This window comes from Carya illinoinensis, chromosome 10, assembly GCF_018687715.1.
Source record: "Carya illinoinensis cultivar Pawnee chromosome 10, C.illinoinensisPawnee_v1, whole genome shotgun sequence".
NCBI lineage: Eukaryota > Viridiplantae > Streptophyta > Magnoliopsida > Fagales > Juglandaceae > Carya > Carya illinoinensis.
In genome coordinates, this window is record NC_056761.1 from 20,105,865 (window position 1) to 20,125,173 (window position 19,309).

At 38.7% G+C, this 19,309-nt stretch overlaps 1 protein-coding gene and 1 long non-coding RNA gene across 2 annotated transcripts; both read right to left on the reverse strand.

Annotated features, from left to right (window-relative positions):
- Positions 1-1,414: 1,414 nt before the first annotated feature.
- On the reverse strand, positions 1,415-2,303 carry LOC122278830. Its single transcript, XR_006229352.1, has 2 exons — positions 2,152-2,303; positions 1,415-1,952 (listed from the first exon to the last, which is right to left on the reverse strand). It is a non-coding gene; the product is annotated as an uncharacterized LOC122278830 (long non-coding RNA).
- Positions 2,304-4,719: 2,416 nt separating this feature from the next.
- On the reverse strand, positions 4,720-6,975 carry LOC122278520 (ATPase 10, plasma membrane-type-like). Its single transcript, XM_043088702.1, has 6 exons — positions 6,782-6,975; positions 5,870-6,113; positions 5,663-5,814; positions 5,383-5,402; positions 5,081-5,254; positions 4,720-4,929 (listed from the first exon to the last, which is right to left on the reverse strand). The coding sequence occupies exons 1-6, from the start codon at positions 6,957-6,959 to the stop codon at positions 4,720-4,722; spliced, it is 978 nt and encodes a 325-aa protein (XP_042944636.1). The 5' UTR covers positions 6,960-6,975.
- Positions 6,976-19,309: the final 12,334 nt, after the last annotated feature.

Here is a 19,309-nt window from a genome sequence, read left to right on the forward strand (position 1 = left end):
TATTTATTAACGACCTGGTTCAATATATTTATAGGTGCAATCACTACAAGAAATTAGGCCTTTTGCAGCGTTTTTAATTATGCTGCAATTAAAATCGCTGCAATAGATATACTTTTGTAGCAAAATATTACTCCTTGCAATTTTCTACCTCGAGACACGGTTTAATGAAGCGGGGCGCTTCAGTTAGTTTTTTGCAGCGAAATTTTAATCTATAACGACGACAATATGTGTTGGAAAATAAAAAAACTTCTTGCAGCGGCCTAATATCGTTGCCACTGGCTACGCGCGCGAAGACGGAAGAGAATTTGTTTTTCCCCCTCGAAACCTCTGTTACCGAGTTCAGAGTTCTCCACTTCGCGCCTCGCCCATTTCTCCTACCTTCAGTACCCAGGAGACCAACTTCATATCTTTGGCTGGAAATCTACCCCCATTCTCGCCTACGTTCCGAACCCTAGAATCTCCACCCACCTCATTTCCCTTCGGCGGAAGCCACGGGCCTCGTTTCCTCCCCATCCCGCTGTGTGGGTTTGTGATTACTGTCGGGGTGGTCTTTTGCATCCGGGTTTCTCTTTGCATCGGACGTTGCCATTGTCGAACCTAATAAGGCTTGCAATCCTTCCGTCACCACAGGTATTGATTCTACTCATTTTCCTCTCTCCCCCTTCATCCGCGCTCGCTGCTTTGCATCTGGTAGATGTTGGAATCTACCAGCTGCCATTATTTTCAGACAGATTCCAATTTTTTATTTTATTTCATTTATATCTGCATTGTTACATCGCTGTAGATGTTGGTTTTATGAAATTAGGCCTAAATTTACTAGGTTATAGTTTTAAATTGCATCGTAACCGCTGATTGACATTCCCTTTTGCTTGAAATCCCTAATTTTCCAGATTTTCAGTTAGGATTTGAATAGCATCGAAAAATTGGAAGTTTATGTATATCTTGTATTGGAGGAATTCTGCTTTTTTTGCTTATTCCAACGTGAATGCAATAGGTACATCTTTAGGATAACTGTTTTGATCGCTAAATTTGTTATCTTCTTGAACAAATTGTATAAGATGCACCCAATTAATTAATTGATGATGAACATTATGGTCTATGATGCATTGAAATGATGTCCTCATTCTAAGAAAATTTTCTTCTGCAAACAATGCTTGTCATAGCGTAGAATAAACACGCAGTCATCAAGTAAAGAGGCCAGAATAATGTTATTTTCTCGAGTTAGGTTTTTGCACTAAGAATGCAGTCTCAACTATTTCTATTGGACATGGAAACCCTCAGTGTATACCACTCAGAAATTGATCGTGGTGTATCGGTCAGGTACTTTTCCCTATCATACCACCCAGCTAGCGTTTTTCATTACCAACCCATTTCCAATTTCATGCATTGACTTGGTGTGACAAGTGACAACCACTGCACAAGCAACAACGATCTTATTACAGGAAACTATTTCCTCCAAACCATATGAGATAAATAAATTCTGATTGAAAAAATGTATCTGAGTAGCCTTATTTGTCTGGGAGTTGCCTAACTATTACATTAAAGCTCCACAAATAAAAATAAGAATATCCAAAGCTGAAGACAGAAAATCCTTTCTTTATCGAAAAAAATTGCAATCATACTAAGAAATGGCATGATTTATTTAGCTCAAAGACCTCTTCTGAGATGTAATGCTGACCTCTCGAGCCCAAAAATTGAGAACGACGCATAGATCACCCTGGCCATTTCTAAAACCTCTCGCATGATAAATGTTGTTTTCTTTTGCTTATTACACTCAACAATTAATCATGTGAGCAACGGCTACCATGTTTGCCTTCATTGAAAAACTGAACCATATTAAATCTCCATTATCGCATCAGACTGTATGAGCCGATTGGATCAAATCCAAGTCCAACTTTTTAAGCCTTACTACAGACTCTACATGACCTCTCAGAGTATGTATCTCCCCTAACCTGCGAAATTCAAGGTTTATTATGATTAGTGCATTTCAGTTAATATTCAATGCCAAACTATCCAGCTGATTGAAAATTTAGGTATATCAAGGCATTAGAATAAGCTAATGAATCAGGATGGTAAAGAATCTCTGAAAGCTAAGTAATTTCAAAGGGATCAAACCAAACTCAAAGAGACTCCAGTAAAACTTTGTGGTACCTGGCTATTTCAGCACGCCGCCTGGCCTGTTCAGCAATCAAAGATGATCGCTTCCCATTAGTCTCCAATTCTGGAGACATCGATCCTTGTAGACTTCTTTGAGAAAGTATCCACTTCGCCTCCCGATCTTCCTTCCCATGATCTTTCCTAGAAGTAAAGGCTGTCTGCTCAAAACAAAAATAAAGATGAAGTATGTGATGACCCGCTTTTGCGTGTATTTTCACCGAAGGGTTGTTTTTAATTTAATTAATATATTAGTTTATTTATTTTAAATTAATGTGTTTTAAATTGGTTTTTAATTTATTTGATGTGGTGTTTATTTTATTTAGTCGTTTTACGGTTTTTAAAATCGTTTTCGGCGGATCAGTTTTGGTTTCCGGAGTGAGGACTGGACCTCATTTCTTTTCTTTTCTCTTTTTCTTTTCCCTTTTTCCTTTTTCTTTTTCTTCTTTTCTTCTTTTTCTTTCTCTTTTCCTTTCCGGTTTCCCTCTCCCCGTGCGTCCTACCTCTTTTTCTCATTCCCGTTGCCTCCACTTTGACCGGCCGGTTCTCCGCCGTCCGGCCACCGTTTGGTGCGCCGTCACCACCATTCTCTTTCCCTTCCACCATAGATCATCCCCACCAATTTTCAGAGCCATTGGACCAGCCGTTAGCTTTCGAGAGCCGCCGGAAGTTGCTGCACCTGCTCTGTTTTCACCCCTGTTGCCGGAATCTTCTTCAGCCCAGACCGCCGCCGTCCGGCCACCGTTTGGCTCGCCGCCGGTCTTGTTCGAACCCCCTCCCTCCGGCGCACCTTCCCACCAAATATCTCCCCCATCCGGCCGGCCGTTTGGCCGGAAAAGCCATTTGAAGCCCCACGGTTTTTGGCTCGATCCGCCGCCGTCGCTCCACCTCCGGCCACCATTTCTTCACCACTTCATCACCGACTCCTTGCCGTCCTAACCCACCTATTTCCGGCCTCCAACGACCACCGGAACAGCTCCTACGAGCTTGCTTTCCGATTTGAGTTTTCCGGCCTATTTTCGACGTTTTCGCCGCCACCCACGGCCAACCACCACTTCCAATAGCTTCACAATCATCCCTAGACCATTCCCTATCAATCCTAAGCTCTATTTTGTCCCCGTTCAAAAGTGGGTAATTTATTACCCACGGGCACAGTGTAAAATACACTGTTACGTTGCTTTTCTTCCGCCGTTTGCAACGCCGCAAGCTTTCTAAAAATACCATATAGCGCTGTAAGTATTTTCCAAACCCTATTTTCAGATTTAAATATATATCGCTCATTCAATTTATTTATTGTTGTTGGTTGTTGATTCCGGACTGAGTCCGAGGAGTTTCGGGGGTCGGATGGATGGAGGACGGAGTTGCCTGTTTATTTGTTTTATGTTGTTGGATTATTTTATTATGCATTGTTATGGCATTACATGGTGCATGCACGTGTGTTTGTGGTTTTACGTGAAAAGCCTGTGTATTGGCGTGAGTAGTATTGCGGGTGCGTGTGTATCACGAGCCCAAGCCGGGATGGGTTATTATCTCGGTGGAGCTCCTCTGGTCACTCGGGAGCGGAATAAACTGAGTGATGTCCCCTGAGTTGTCGAGAGAGATGACGGGAGCGGGGCTAGGGGATGCTTGGCTACGAACGCGCCGGGCGTGGAACCGGGCATCGCCCTACTCACCGACTCCGTGGCCCTTCGCTGGCGAGGGCTAGAGGATGCTTGGCTACGCACGCGCGGGAGGCGCGGAACTGGGCATCGCTCGTTAGGTGTCACATGCGTGGTGGTACTCTACGGTGTGACACTGGAGCCAGGGTGTGCGGATGACCCCTAGGGGAGGTCATGGTGCACGCGGTTAAAATTGGATAATGGTTTGTGAGGCCAAATGGGACTTTTGGCATGGGCCGGATGGACTTCTGGCGAGATATTGGGCCGGATGGACTTCTGGCGAGATATTGGGCCGGATGGACTTCTGGCGGCCAAATGTGACTTTTGGCGTGTTTTTCGGAAAGGATATGTTTTTGGGCCAAATGAGATTTTTGGCGTGTGTGGAAAAAATTATGTTTTATGGGCTTTGTGCATTGGGCATGTTTCATGCATATTGTTTGAGTCCTATGTGTTTTTATCTGGTAGCGTTTGGGTTTACTTACCTGCGGAACCATTTGTGGTTCCGTAGCTTTTGGTGCAGGTGATGAGGTTGAGGAGGAGGAGGCTGAGCCCGAGGATGCGGCTCCGCCGGGTTGCTGATGATATGTTTTATATTTGTTTAAAACTGTATTTGTGGTTTTTGTAATATTTTATTTATGTATGTTTTAAACAGCCTGTATTATGTTAAGAAAAAAATTCTGGTACTTAGTTATATGACTTTCGTTATCCGCTGCGTTTTTCTTGTGCACACTTGTTGCCTTTGCACACACTTGGCACCCGTCGATGGGATGGTGACCCGGGTTGTCACCATCCGGACGTCTCGATTTTCCCGTGTTCGGGCGTGGGGAATTGGGGGCGTCACAAAGTAAGAAGAAGCATTTCAAGCAATGGTTGAGAGATTATAGTGGTTGAGAGATTGTAGTAAAAACTATGGAGCAATGAACACGCCACTAACCTTTCTATCGAACACAAGATGTAATGCTTCTCCACTCAATGCGTAGCGCACTATGAACTTAATTATATCCAGTGGTATGTAGAAGATCAAACTATATAACCATATAACACCTGCCCATCCCCATCCAATGCCACTAATGGAAGCAAAGCTTATATTTGCATAGACAGCAATTACAGTGGCCACCTGAATGCATAGAAACCAAAGTCTCAGCAAATGCTATGAGACTCTGCTTGTCTTGATTTAGTAAATTTATAAGCAACTTTTATGCATGACATCATAATAGTTAGTTTTGTTGGACTTATTCAAAGAGGAGTCATTTTTGCATAAACTTTACCAATTGTGCCACCACAAAAGCAATCATCAAGAGAGTTCCTGGCCTCTCTAGAAATGACCACCCCTGACTGCGTGTAACAAATATGAGAGCCTGGCTGATGATGCTAACTTGCAAATATACAGCTGATGAAACTTCCTCAGTGTTGCTGGATAAGGACCTTACGTGGAAGTGAGTCTGCAGTGGCATGGATAATCGATACTTACAAGGAATATGTAGCAAATCTTGCAATTGTCTTTTCTTTATTTCCTTTCTACAGCATCTCAAGAAATGAAGTTGTAAAACAAGTTTTACGAGTTCTATACCTCAAAAAAAGTGGTGTCCACTTTTTATGCATGCTAATTAGTTTTACAATTAAACAATTTAGAAGCAAGAAATACAGAAAGAAGAAAAAGGAAATAATATATTTAAGCATCATGGTTACTACTACAAAATTTTCAGTTGAATCTTAGGAAATAATATATTTAAGTATCATGGTTACTACTAGAAAATTTTCAGTTGAATCTTGCATGCTTATTGGTTTTAGAATATCTCCAACCTCAAGAAAAGCCAGTTAAAGTACCCAGATTTAATATCATCTGTTACATAGGAATCCCATGTCCACTAGAACATAAGAGGTAACACTTGTATGGGAGTCGAACATTCTTATAGTCCAAAGTTGGTTGGAAGGCAACATAGGGGCACCAGTCATAACTTCCCAGTATTTCAATTCTTTGCCGTTTGAACCCATTATAGACCTTGATGCCACAGATATAATGCTAAAATCATTACAGACAGAAGAAAGATTAATACTTAACTGTATAATTCTTCATTCTTTGGAATATAGCTCTGCTAGTTAACACAGCACTGACAATCACACTTAAGCCAGGTTCAGTTAGTACTATATCAGAAGCACTTCTTGCAGCATCTGTAGCATCTGCCACTGCTATTCCAATATCTGCTTTCTTTAGAGCAGGTGCATCATTCACGCCATCTCCAGTCATTCCAACCACATGCTTTTTTTCTTGTAAAATTTTCACAATTTCGTACTTATGTTCTGAAAGGTATATGGTATGGTAACTAGAATCAGCAAAACACCATGAGACATGACTATAATATGTAACATACAGATGATAAACATATTTTATTGGTAAGTACATAGTCCGGGGATTTTCATGTAAGCAATCATCTATTTTAGCTGTTTCTCTCATTTAATCATCCAGTTTAGAAGAATGCTTACTTTTATGAGGTCATTTACATGATCTGGTGATGTGGAAACCTTGCCATACCTTGGCCATGAAATTTTTAATTTTGTTGATATGTATGTTATATCAACCTAATACAGTAATTCAGAGTTTTTGCTACATGTTCTTCAGTTAGTTGGCATTTTTTTATTTATACATGTATATATAGCAGTCAACATGTCCCTTCTTTTATCCCTAAGCTAGACATGCACCCTATGTGTCTCAACCTCACATCTTCATCACTCTACACCTTTCTTGTGGAGGGAGCCATTTGATGTAGAGCTCAGTCATGGCTCAACAATGAGGAAGAGCAAATGTTGGCCAGGAAGACAATTTAATAGTATACCCTTCATCCTTCTTCCTTCTCCTCTTCCTCCTCTTAAAAACATGCTTTTATGTTCATGTTCCATAAATCACCAGAAAATAGTAATGTATGTTGTCTAATAGGTATAACTTTTCATGAGAGATTAGATTACAATACCAGGAAATACACCAGCAAAGCCATCTGCCTTTTCAATGAGCTCATCCACTGGAAGAGCTTCGTGTTCATCTTTGTTACGGCCCAATAATGAAGAAGAGGGGTACATGTTTGTTCCCATACCAAGTCGTCGGCCTGTCTCCTTTGCAATTGCCAACTGATCACCTTCATAGGGCATCATTTACGTATTAGTATATCTATTTGGAACTCCTACCCATAGCTATCTGATATTAACTAGAAAACGAAGATGTAATGGAAAAAATATTTAAAAAAATAAAAAATAAATTTAAAAATAAAGTAGACGATATTATAAATATTAGGAATTGCTGACTCCTTGGTACATCACATTCATACTTTTTGTATCTTTATGAATGCAAAAACATGAAAAAAAGATGTTTCATCACAGTGAGACATCACATGTCCTAGCTATAATATCATAAAGGAGAAAAAAATAGGAGTTGACATTTTCTTAAGCTTTTATACGTGAATTTATTGACGCCTATAACTGGTAGAATCTGACTGAGAACTGGTAAATGGTTCATATTGCATTTTTTGGAAGGTAGTTTTTCTTTAAGTTCCCCCCGGTTGTTGAACATCTTTAATGAGTCTAAGAGCTCAGGCCAGCATTATTATTTCTTTCAACTTATTCTAGAAAGAAAAATTTCTTTAGATTCTCTAAATCATTAGCATACTAAGAGGATAGTTGGCAATTACTGGGGTTTTGAGCATCATTTGTGAGTCTATCAGCTCTGGCCAGATTCTCATTTGTACTAACTCATGTTTGATCTCCATGTTTCAATTCAAATGCGGATTTTAGTTCCTGATACTTATTGATATAGTTGCATACAGTGTTGATACTGTTGCTTCCATGAAAAATTAAGATTATCTATGTAATTATGATGTTTCATTGAGTACTCTTCTTATTAGCAGTCTAAATAATGATTTCCTTTTGCTATTGTAAATATGTTGTCCTACGGGATTATTTTGATCCATATCCATTTCCTACGGTGAAGAAAGGAAGAAATTTTGTGAATGACTGGCCGATGTGAAATTCCCAGATGGATTCGCTTCGAATATCTCGCATTGTGTTTCAGTATGAGATTGCAGAATCTCAGGGTTAAAAAGTCATGACTGTCATGTTTTCATGCAAAGACTACTTCCTATTGCTGTGGGGGGGTTTTTACGAACTGATATTGCATTGGCCTTGATTGAACTGTGCACTTTCTTCAAGGGGTTGTGTGCTCGAACCCTGGATGTTTACCAAATATCCTAGTTTGAAACTGATATTGCCACAATTCTATGCAAATTGGAGATGATATTTCCCCCATCTTTTTTCGATATCATTGTCCACCTAGCAGTCCACTTACCCCGTGAGGCCATACTTGGGGGTCCAATACAATATAGGTGGATGTATCCATTTGAGAGATATCTCGGCAAGTTCAAGCGGTATGTTAAGAATAAAGCCCGACCAGAAGGCTCAATAGTCGAAGCCTACATTCACACTGAATGCCTGACATTTTGTTCATTGTATCTCCAAGATGTTGAGACGAAATTTATTCAAAATGACCGCAACATTGATGGTGAAGCCGAGAATATAGATGGATTCAAAATTTTCAACCAGAAAGTTCAGCCCATTGGTACAGCTACCAACAGGCAATTATCGGATAAACTCCTAATGGAAGCAACATGGTACGTCCTCAACAACTGCGCTGAGGTTGGGCCCTACCTAGAGTAAGTTTCCATTATCCCTCAAGTGATCACAATATTTGTTGATGGCTTTTTGGGACATCTCCATTTATGTTGTATGTCCTTTGCGTATCTTTCTGAAAAAAACCCCTAATTTTGTGTTCTGCAAAATGCAGGGAGCACGCCGAGAAATGTAGGGTGCACATCCCTAATTGTATCGATCAAACACATCGTACTGAATTTCCAAATTGGTTGAAGAAACGTGTAAGTTAGCTCACTCCCTTTATATTTAGATGAACCCGACCCTTTCTGACTACTATAAAAAATCTATAAGTGATGACTTTCCACCAAAATATTATTGTAGGTTCAGGACCAGCGTATCACCAACCCAATTGAGGTGACCGATGATCTATATGCATTAGCCTGTGGTCCAGAACGGTGGGTTGCATCCTATAGTGCTTGCATTATAAATGGCAAAAGATTTCATACAAAACAACGTGAACTTCGGCGCCGTACACAAAATTCAGGGGTAGTGGTAACTGGGGATGAAAATACTAATAATGTAGATTTCTACGGTGTTATTAATGAGATTGTGGAGTTGCACTACATGGGTTGGCGGTGGGTGTACTTGCTCATGTGTGATTGGTTTGACGTTGGTGATCCAAGACGAGGGGTACGAGTTGATAACCATATGACCAGTATCAACATGGATAGGACTTGGTACAAGGATGAACCATATGTGTTGGCATGTCAAGCTTCCCAGTGTTTTTACATCAGAGATATAAGGGCCAAAGGGAGATGGTTTGTGGTGCAGCACTACACGAACATGAATGTATATGACATTCCATCGGTGCCAAGAGTGTTAGAAGATATTGATGGACACTCGAGTGATGATGATGCATATCAAGAAACTGAGGAAACATATAATTATGCACCATTGCAGTGCGATGCATGTCCAGTGTCATCTCCACTTAATAGGAATGACTTAGAACCTGTCTTGATTGATGCACGAGAAGTGACAAGTACGGCTGGTCAAAGCGCGAGTTCGACAGACTTTATTGACGATGGCATGATTGATTCTGGTTCAAGAGATGATTCTGGTGATGAGGAATATTCAGATGAGGAGGACCTTTCCACAGACGATGAGTCTCTATCAGCCTAGTCAACTGGCTATTACTTGTTGCGGAACTGCTTGTGTAAATTGTATTTACCTTTTTAGTAATGTGTAAATGTACAATATAAGGTATCAAGAAATACAATTGTTGCTCCTTTCAACTAAGTATGGATGATTTCGATACTTTTGAGTTTACCAATTGGGAAATAAGTTATGTTGCATTTCATATTAAATTTACATTGAAAAATCCTTTACTTCCGAAAACCTATTACTATGATCGTAGCTGTAATGATGTACATAAATTGCGAAAACAGTAACCCCAAATTTTTTTGTGCTTTTTAATTTAAATATCAATCCCATGCTATATTATATTGGTTTGAATTACTTCTAACTTAAATGACGGGATTTTAAATAAATGCACGTGACACGATGGAAGAAAGTTCCCGAGGAAGAGGGGCTGGACGACGTGCCCGAGGTCGGAGATTTGTACCATACTCATGTAGAGCACGTCGACCACGAGGAGTTCGTATTAGTTCATACCACAGCCCTTCACTTGAAGATAATGAGTCAGGCTCGGATGACTCAACTCAGCCTCCTAGTCATCCATGGGAGCCTCCATGTCCCATTCCGATGCCCCCACCTGAGCCAAATAGAGAACCCTCACCAGTTAGAGAACCCCCACCTACCGAGAATAATATTGTTACGGTTGTGACCCCACCAAACAGAGAAAATACGGGTACTGTTGTCAGCCCACCCAACGAAGACAATATCAGTACGATTTTCAGTTATGTTCTATTTTTACTACGAAACCCTCGGGACATTCTTGCAAACAACAAATGATGCTTTCTTAATAATGATCAAGTACTTTTTGTTATCTTGTAATACAGACGCGACTGCCCCCACAATGACTGCAACAAACCAGGAGCCGCCCAAACGGAAACGTGGGCCGGCTAAGTGTATTGCTTTCGAGATGTTGAGAAAGCAAGGAAAAGTGATATTGAAGATTAATGACGGTGAAACCGCACCTTGCTGTACGAACTCATCCCTGTTTACTGCACGGCTCACGCAAATTATAAAACAACATTGCGACATGAGCTATGCGAGATGGACTGATGTGCCACAGGCCCAAAAGGACGAGTTGGTCGACCGTGTGAGGGTAAGATATGTGCCTTTCATATTGACTCATTGGAGTGGGAGTACAATAGAACGTTATATTGTTTTCACGTTTTGTTCTTGCATGTAGGGTGACTTCGTGTTGGATTGGGATCGGGAGAATCATAGGTTGACCGTCTTCAAGCAGCTGCGTGAGAGGTTCAATGCATTCCATCACCAATTACACAAAAAATATGAATCATACGGAAGCCACGAAGAAGCATTGGCTTCTGGTTGTTCAATGGTTGATGTGAACGTTTGGGAAACCTTGTGTCGGAGGTGGGGAAGCGACGAATTCAAGGTAATTATTGGTTACTCAAAATATTAAGCTGAAGGAATTTTAACATTTGGAAACTATAAGTTTCCGTTTATTATGTGGTTTGGGTAAGCTGACATATGATACTTAATTTTAGAAAATGTCAAGGCAAAATCGGGAAAATAGAAAGGCTTTAACCATCAACCACATAGCCGGCCGGAAATCATTTGTTAGGATATTGGAGGAAAAGGTATGTAATTTCAACTGATTTCAGCGTAGTGTGATGTCACAACCCATTCTCCATTAAATCTTTCTATCACAACCCTATTGCTACCAAGACAAATGTCTATGATTTCCCCCGTCTTTTCAATTTCCGATGGCTATTTAACATACAATGTTATGTATTGTTAGAACGACCTCTTATATAGAATGAGAGAATTAGTTAGTGAGGATGATGTACGGGAGTGGCATAGTCAATGGCAGATCATAGTTGGGGTTTTATTGCATAACACACAATTGCATGTGTGGCTATCAATTAGCTTCATGTACAATGTCTAGTGTAAAATCTGTGCTTTGTGTTTAATATTGATGTTCTTGATTGAACAACTACCTGACAAGATTACACACTTGTAGAGGGCTGAAAATGCGGATTTGGTGGAGTTCTATAAGGAGACGCATTGGTCAAAGAAGACCGGTAAATTTGTCACCTCAGCAACTGAAGCAACCTATGTGAGTATGATACCAATTTTAGGTTATATATTTCTTTTTATATGATGTTTTCCAGCTTGTTATTATCATTGTCTCTCTTATATGTCACTACACGACTGAAAAAACTTCATGTTAAAATTTCCACGTGCAGAAGGAGATGGTTGGGAAGCTGGATGGTCTCGAGCCTGAGCAACGCACCAATGAGGCAGCAGCAAGTGTATTTAGGGAGGTACTTGGCTCTAGACCAGGATATGCAAGGGGCCTAGGTGAGATGGTCATCCCAGAGTCGACAAGACAACGGGAGATCCAAAGAGAAAAAGAGTACCTAGCCTTGATTGAAAAACACAAGCAAGATGCAGACACTTACAAGAAAGATGCAGAGAATTACAGAAAGGATGCCGACAAGTACAAGACACAGCTTGATGTACTTCAGGATGAAGTAATGAAACTGCGTGAGAGGCAAAATGAAACAGATAAGATTATGAGGGAATTTTTACTCAATTTCCATGGGAACACGGAGTCGATCCAGGTTCATGGAGAGACTCCATGAGCGTCGCCGATAAATAAAGGGATGGTATTTTTTGAGGGGGTTGGGCACTTTTTGGTTGTTGGAGATGGTGGGTGACCAATAGTATTGGCGCAATATATATATACATACATATATATATATAAAGGAAGGTTGTCTACTTTTTTGTAAAGGGTCAGAGGCATTGGGCAGTTGAGGGGCTTTTTGGGCGTGACTGTATGAATATTCATACAGTCACGCATTGATGTTGGATAAGGATGAATGTGACTGGCATTGGGAAATTCCAGAATTGGTTTGACCATAGAACGCAATTGTGTGACGTATTATGGGCATATGCAAAATCCTTCGTGATTCTATGGAAGTTAAGTAAGTCTATAAGTGATTCCAGGAGATTAATAGTATTTTTTACAAGTGAATTGTGGTGATAGAAAAGGTTGCTTATAATGTTTACACCAAGAGATGGTTTATACACAACCTGTCATTGTTCTTGTTTATCCACAGTAATTGCATATTTTGTAGTTTCTAAATGCTTAACTTCATTCTGAACATGTTCATTAAGGCTACATCTAGATGGATAAGTACTGAAAGTGATCAATGCTTTTATGGGCACATGGGTACACTGTCTTCTTATACATACTACCTTAGATGGATAAGTTCTGAAAGTGTAAATTGTTCAGTATATTTCTGGTATTGCCGTGGTGACTGATCTTATCATGTATTTCTTTTTATAATAGGACAGATGATGAAATTGGTATGCAGCACTTCAGTATTATTGTGGCATCCATAAGTGTATTGGAGTGACCGGGGACACATGAAATCTCTTCAGGTATGGATTCATCTCCACTAATCAAAGATGCTAGTGTATCCTACTTTTTTTGGTTACTTGCCATGTAGAGGTTATGTCTTCCTCTTCCTTTAATACATGACCAAGTGGTATGTGAAAGTTGACCAGCAGACATTTTATTATAGATTTGGTGGAGTTTTATTTGGGTGGAAGCAAAACATGGGATATAGATTTGTGTAAACATGTATATATTCGCACAGAATACTTTGTCCCAACCTGAAGTAGAATCTGTTATGTTGTTATAGCACTTTTAGGGGACAGGCAATTAATGGCTGAACACTGTACGCTGCTTTATGGAGTTCTATGGAAATTACTGCATTAATTTTTTCAGAATCAATGCAGTCTTGCCTTAGAGTTTAGGTGATGCCCTGTGTATGTCTAGTGTATCCTAAGAGATGATATTAGGTTTACTTATAGAGTTGCAAATAAATTCATTCGAGCAAAAATGTTTTTTGTTGATGAAATTCTGGAGAGTGTTCATTAATTATCTTTGGGTACTGTCATTTGTGAAGTGACAGCTATAAGAATCAGTACATGTAGACAAAAACATGTGTTTAAGGTTATGGTTACATTGTGTGTAAGCCAATATGGAGAGAATCTGTTAATGTAACAGAAAAGAGAGACACGTAAAGAAAAGAGAAATAGCTTTTTATTGGGGTAGTAGTTTTCTACTCACTTACCACTTATGCACCAACATTTGACAAATTAATCACTGATTTTTTACAAACTTTGTTCCCAGTGAAATTTTTTCCATCCTTTGCTAGGGCAACTTATTAAACCAAAGTAGTGAAATACGGTCTCAACCATTTTCTAATTCAGGTTAAATATGTCTTCGTCTTGGTTTACCATTCATATGTTCACTAATAGTCACAACCAATGGCATTTTTTTTTTCTTCAGATATGAGGATCCAATGGATGCCTTCACTTTGTGGTGTTTTCCTAGCTTTTATAATTCAAGGTATGGTTTTGCACAACATGTGGAATACGTATTGAATCTTCCAACCAGTAGTGTGTCATTTTTCTCTGTGATGGCATAAACTTGGATCTTCATGTTGAGGTGTTTTATGCTACTATTAGAAATTCAGGTTATACACCACATTTGTTATGTCTATAATTTGGCTTGCTTGTCCACAAGCAAAGCCTACTACAACACTTTCAGATTCTGAAATGGGGTAAATATGAAGTGGGTTTCATATATGTTGCGGAACTACATGTTATGAAAGGATTGAGATGAGTTGTCATGAGTAACTTTGAACATGACACACCAAACTGTTCTCCATTGTGCACTCGAAATGCCTTGGTCATTTTCTGTTTCTGTTTTTATTTCCAAAACCAGGAGCTGGTATTAGTACTCCCGAGAACAAATGGCCAAATGGTCCCTCAAGAAATACCATTTCAGAAGCAAATATGGCTTCTGATGTACCAAGAACTAAACTTTAGAGCCATGAACATTACACATTAAAAAAGGGTTGGATCTGTTTTATTTTTTTTTTAATGGGAACTCATTGAATATAGCAAATCCTAGCATTAGGTGAATAGGAAAGGAGAAGCTGGAATATATGTTATGCTATGGAATCCACGGTGGCCACAAAAAAAAAAAAACGCTGTTACATATGGTAAAACTAATGCTATTCCATGATTAGTTATAGCCAATGTGAAACAAAATGAAAAGCTTTTATTAACTCAACCATAAATAAATGGAGGCTGATTCAACTTGTATAGGCCACAACTTTATTTAAATATTGGACATGGTAGGTAAGAAACCATGAATTTCTATATCCATCGCCTCCGTAAACCTTGGGTTTAACAGCTGGATTCTGGAGTTACTAGTTTGATTGCCATTGGAGGTTAAAAAAATCTCAATGTACCTTAATCAACTATGGACTGAAAACAAGCAGAAACAAGTGCAGAATAATTTGTTCATTTCTCAATGTTGTCTTAGCATCCTTTTGTTACTTTTTGCAAAATTGTCCTGATGTATTACTGTCTTGAACATTGTTTCTGATTATGTTTGCACAGTGAGAGTGAGACTTCTTCTGATTATCTGTGAAATATATATTTAAAGTGGGCATTAACTTATCAACTAGAGCAGTTGGTCTTGAAATATACGGGAAATGAGGAAGTTGAGCATTGACAGGTAAAAATGGATGACAATAGAAATAATTGATGTACTTGGAAAAAACTGTTTAGGAGATTTTTCAAGTATTTCATTATCATAAAGTTTAATGAAAGTAGACCAGCCAACAATGTAACATATTCTTCTCAAGTACACTTGCATGCATGATAAGAATGTGTTATCTTGGATGATTTGGTGTGTTTTTGCCTTCATATTTATTAATATCCAATATGAAGGCAATTAGAATCATAAGATTCCAAACTAGAAATTATCAAGGCTGTATATGAACTATAACTGTGGGAAGCAATGTAACTTTGGGTGCATAATGAGATAGCTCAACATCTAGTATAATGTAGTGTTGTGTTGTGTAAACTGGGGGTTGTTTTTATGATGCTTGGGTGAAGCAATTGGATTTGATTCAACTTTAGGATGTGATATAAGTGTAATTTTGGTTGATTGGTTTTGATGATTGTCCTGCTCTAGATGTATCCTAAGGATGCAGAAATAGTGGATAGTGAAGTAGAGAGTGTGCAATGATTCTCCAGTGCACACTTACCACGTGTACGTTTTTCAGCAACTGCTACAGCAGGCATTTGTTGAGTTCTTGATGCATGCAAATACTTGGGTAGTTTTTAGAAAAAAGACTGAATTTTTGGGAGTTCTTTCTGTGATTGATAATAATAAATCGCTAATACTAAGTATTTGCAATCACCTGACTAGTCATTTTTTTTTTTATCACTGCTAGGTTGGAGTTGGAGAGAAAGACGTTATAAATAATGCAACAGATCAATTTCCCCCGCATGATGCAGAAGAGAAGTTGATATATCTTGCCTACAATGCCCAGGTGCACTTGGTGTAAATAACATTTTTAAATATAAAAGAGCAAGATTGGTTGCACTATATATTTAGTAGTTAGAAAAGTTGCAGGATCTTGGTTCCATTTGGTCCACCCCATTGTATAGCCCATAACTATATTTTGTGAATTCCCAAAGAGGAATAGATTCCCTCTGTGTTTGATGTTTTATCACAAGATTTTTTTATCCAAGATATTCATTGCTGACCATATAATGCGTGTTTATGAATTTTTTATTATGTTTGCTAATTTATAAGTACTTAATATTGGGTTTCAACTAGGTGTCGTTTCATATAGGTGAAAAAATAATGAAAATTCATAAATTGGATTTAAGGTATTAAAACACAAATAATTTATTATTTTGACATATAAATAACTAACAAATAATAATATTATTTGGATTTTAAATAATTTATTATTTTAAGTTAGTCACTAAATTGGACATTTAACTAAGTTAATTGACTTAGTTATAAGCCGAAGCGGAGGGGGGAAAAAAAATTGTAAAGCCCGCTTTTGCAGCTTTTTTTGATCGTTGCAAATAAAAAACCATTAAATCCTGGCATACTAAATAATTTCCTTAATTGCTGCAATTACTCATTTGCAGCGTTTCTTAACCTTGCAAACACTCAAAAGCAACGATAACAGAGCGTTGCAATTACAGGTCAATGCAACGCATATAAATATGTTGCAGTTGGTCTACTCTATTGCAGTGCTTCTTCTCTACTTCCAGCGATTTCAATATGTGTTGTAATTAAACAAAAGCAACGAAACTAATTGTTGCTTTTCAATATCAATTCCAGCGTTTCTATTGTTTATTGCAGCGATTAAGTAATGCTGCAATTAGTAACAAAAGCAGCGCTAAAATAATATGTTGCTTTTAACGTAGATCAATTGCAGCGCCTATATATTAATTGCAGCGATTTTAATTGTTGCTAAAAGCTACAAAAGCAACGCACCAGCTGTAGCGTTGCTGTTGTTGGACGTCTATTGCAGCGAAATTTAATGATATAGCAAGGATAAATTTCGCTGCAATTGATCTATTGCAGCGCCAAGCCATTCAGATGGGGTGGTCTTTTGCAGCGTTAAATTATTGAATTTGCAGCAATGTATGAACGCTGCAAATGAATGCTTTTGCAGCGTATTTTTAACTACGTTGCTATTGATCAAAAATATCACATTTATACTGTCGAAGATGCAAGGAGGGTAGTAACGCTGCAATTGAGTAATAGCAGCGTTTTTTGGGCGAATTTGCAACGAATTTAGGCGCTGCAAATGGACGAATTTCTTGTAGTGAATATGGATAATATTATTGGATCTAAATCAGTATTGATGAGCCAATGTTTTTGAAAGTCTGATTAAGCTCATTCGATAATTTTCAATAAGCTATGAGTCTAAAATTTTATTATGATAGATTAATTGTTGTTTTTTTTAGAATAGATAATTTAATCGGAACCCATTTAATATTTATGGACCAAATAGACCCCATTTTAATTGGTATTGAGCCAAGAAATTATTTAAAGTCTAAAAATATTTATCAAATGAGTTGAACTTATTTTAAAATTTAAGATGGGGTCGTTAGAATTGTTAAGTGAGGTAACCGACAGTGACAAGGGTCCCAGTGACAAGCAGATATGGGGTTACACTAATACTAATATATTCTCAGTTATGAGTGCATATCACTTGGCTATGTAGTTAAAAAGAATGAGTAAAGGGGAACTTCCAGTAGTAACAACGGAGGAGTCAGGTGGAAGGTCTTATGGAAGATGGAAGTACCTGCAATGGTGAAGAATTTCACGTGAAAAGTTGTGGATGATTGTCTTCCCACTAAACAATTGGCTAAGAGAGGAATTGTGGAGGATGCTTTGTGCCCTATCTGTTTAAGAGAAGTTGAAATAATGGGCCATGCTATATGGAGTTGTGAAGCTACAAGTGATATATGGGCTGAAAATGTAAGCCCTATTAGGATGTGGTATTGTAATGATGAAGAATTATATGTGACATGGGACAGAATAATACAGAAACTACCTAAGAGGGAAGTTGAGATGGTGGCTGTCACCATGCAAAATATTTGGTTATGGAGGAATAAGGTGATCTATGAAGAATAATTCACTAGGCCAAGGAGAGTGATTAATCAGGCTATTGAAGACCTAAAAGAGTATAAGGAGAGTGATTAATCAAGCTATTGAAGACCTAGAAGAGTATAGAGAAACTCAAGGGAAGGGGGAGGAGCATCTGCCATCAGAAACAACAGCCAGTAGAGAGGTGAGGTGGAAGAGACCTGTAACAAATGTGGTTAAAATGAACTGTAATGCAGCATTTGATCAAAAGTCTTTGAAGATGGGAGCTAGCATTGTGATAAGGGATGAGGAGGGAGAAGTCCTTGCTTCTATTTGTATGCCAAAAGTTAATGTTTGCAGTCCAAGAGTTGATAAGATACAGGTATTATCGCGAGCTGTTGAGGTGTGCACTGAGTTGAGGTTTACAGATGTGGTGTTTTAGGGTGACACTCATATAGTGGTAAATGTTGTAAATAGCACAAATGAAAGTTGGGTATGCTATGGCCAATTGATAGAAATTTGAGAAAGTTTTTTTTAGGTACAAATAGATGGAAGATACGACACACATACAGAGAAGGCAATAAGATGGCACATAGATTGGCTAAGAAAGCAATTGGTTTAAAAGAGGAATTAGGGTCGATACAGGATTATTCAAGAGATGTATTTTCTCTTTTACTCACTATAAGAAAAAAGGCCTTTTCCAGCGTTTTTATGTTTGACGGAAATAAAATCGCTACAAAAAACCTTTATTTCCAGTGATTTTGATTTGGTCGGCAAGTTTTTACATTAAAGTTTCAAATTGGTCTTTTACAACGATTTTTTACTTGTTGGGACAAAAAAATCACCTCAATAATAAAAAACAAAAAAAGAGAATTTTGTAGCGATGTAAATATAGTTGTAAAAACTCAATTTTAATCACACGGCGCCAAAACGCCTTATTCTCACTTTTTTCCCTCCCCTCCTTTTTTTTTCCCCCAGTGTTGTTCTACCTCTCTCCCTCGATCTCTACTCTTCACGCCTCCATGCAGTTGCCATTGCACGCTGCAATCGACCCACCGTCACCGTCCACCTCCACCATTGCCGGCCAACCCAACTAAGCCCCTCTCTCACCGCTTCTCTCTCTCCCGCAGATCTCCCTCTCAATTCACCTTTGAAGTCCTTTTCCTCTTGGGTTCCTAGTGCCGTCGTGTCCTCAGCCGCTGTACCACCTCCAGCTGCA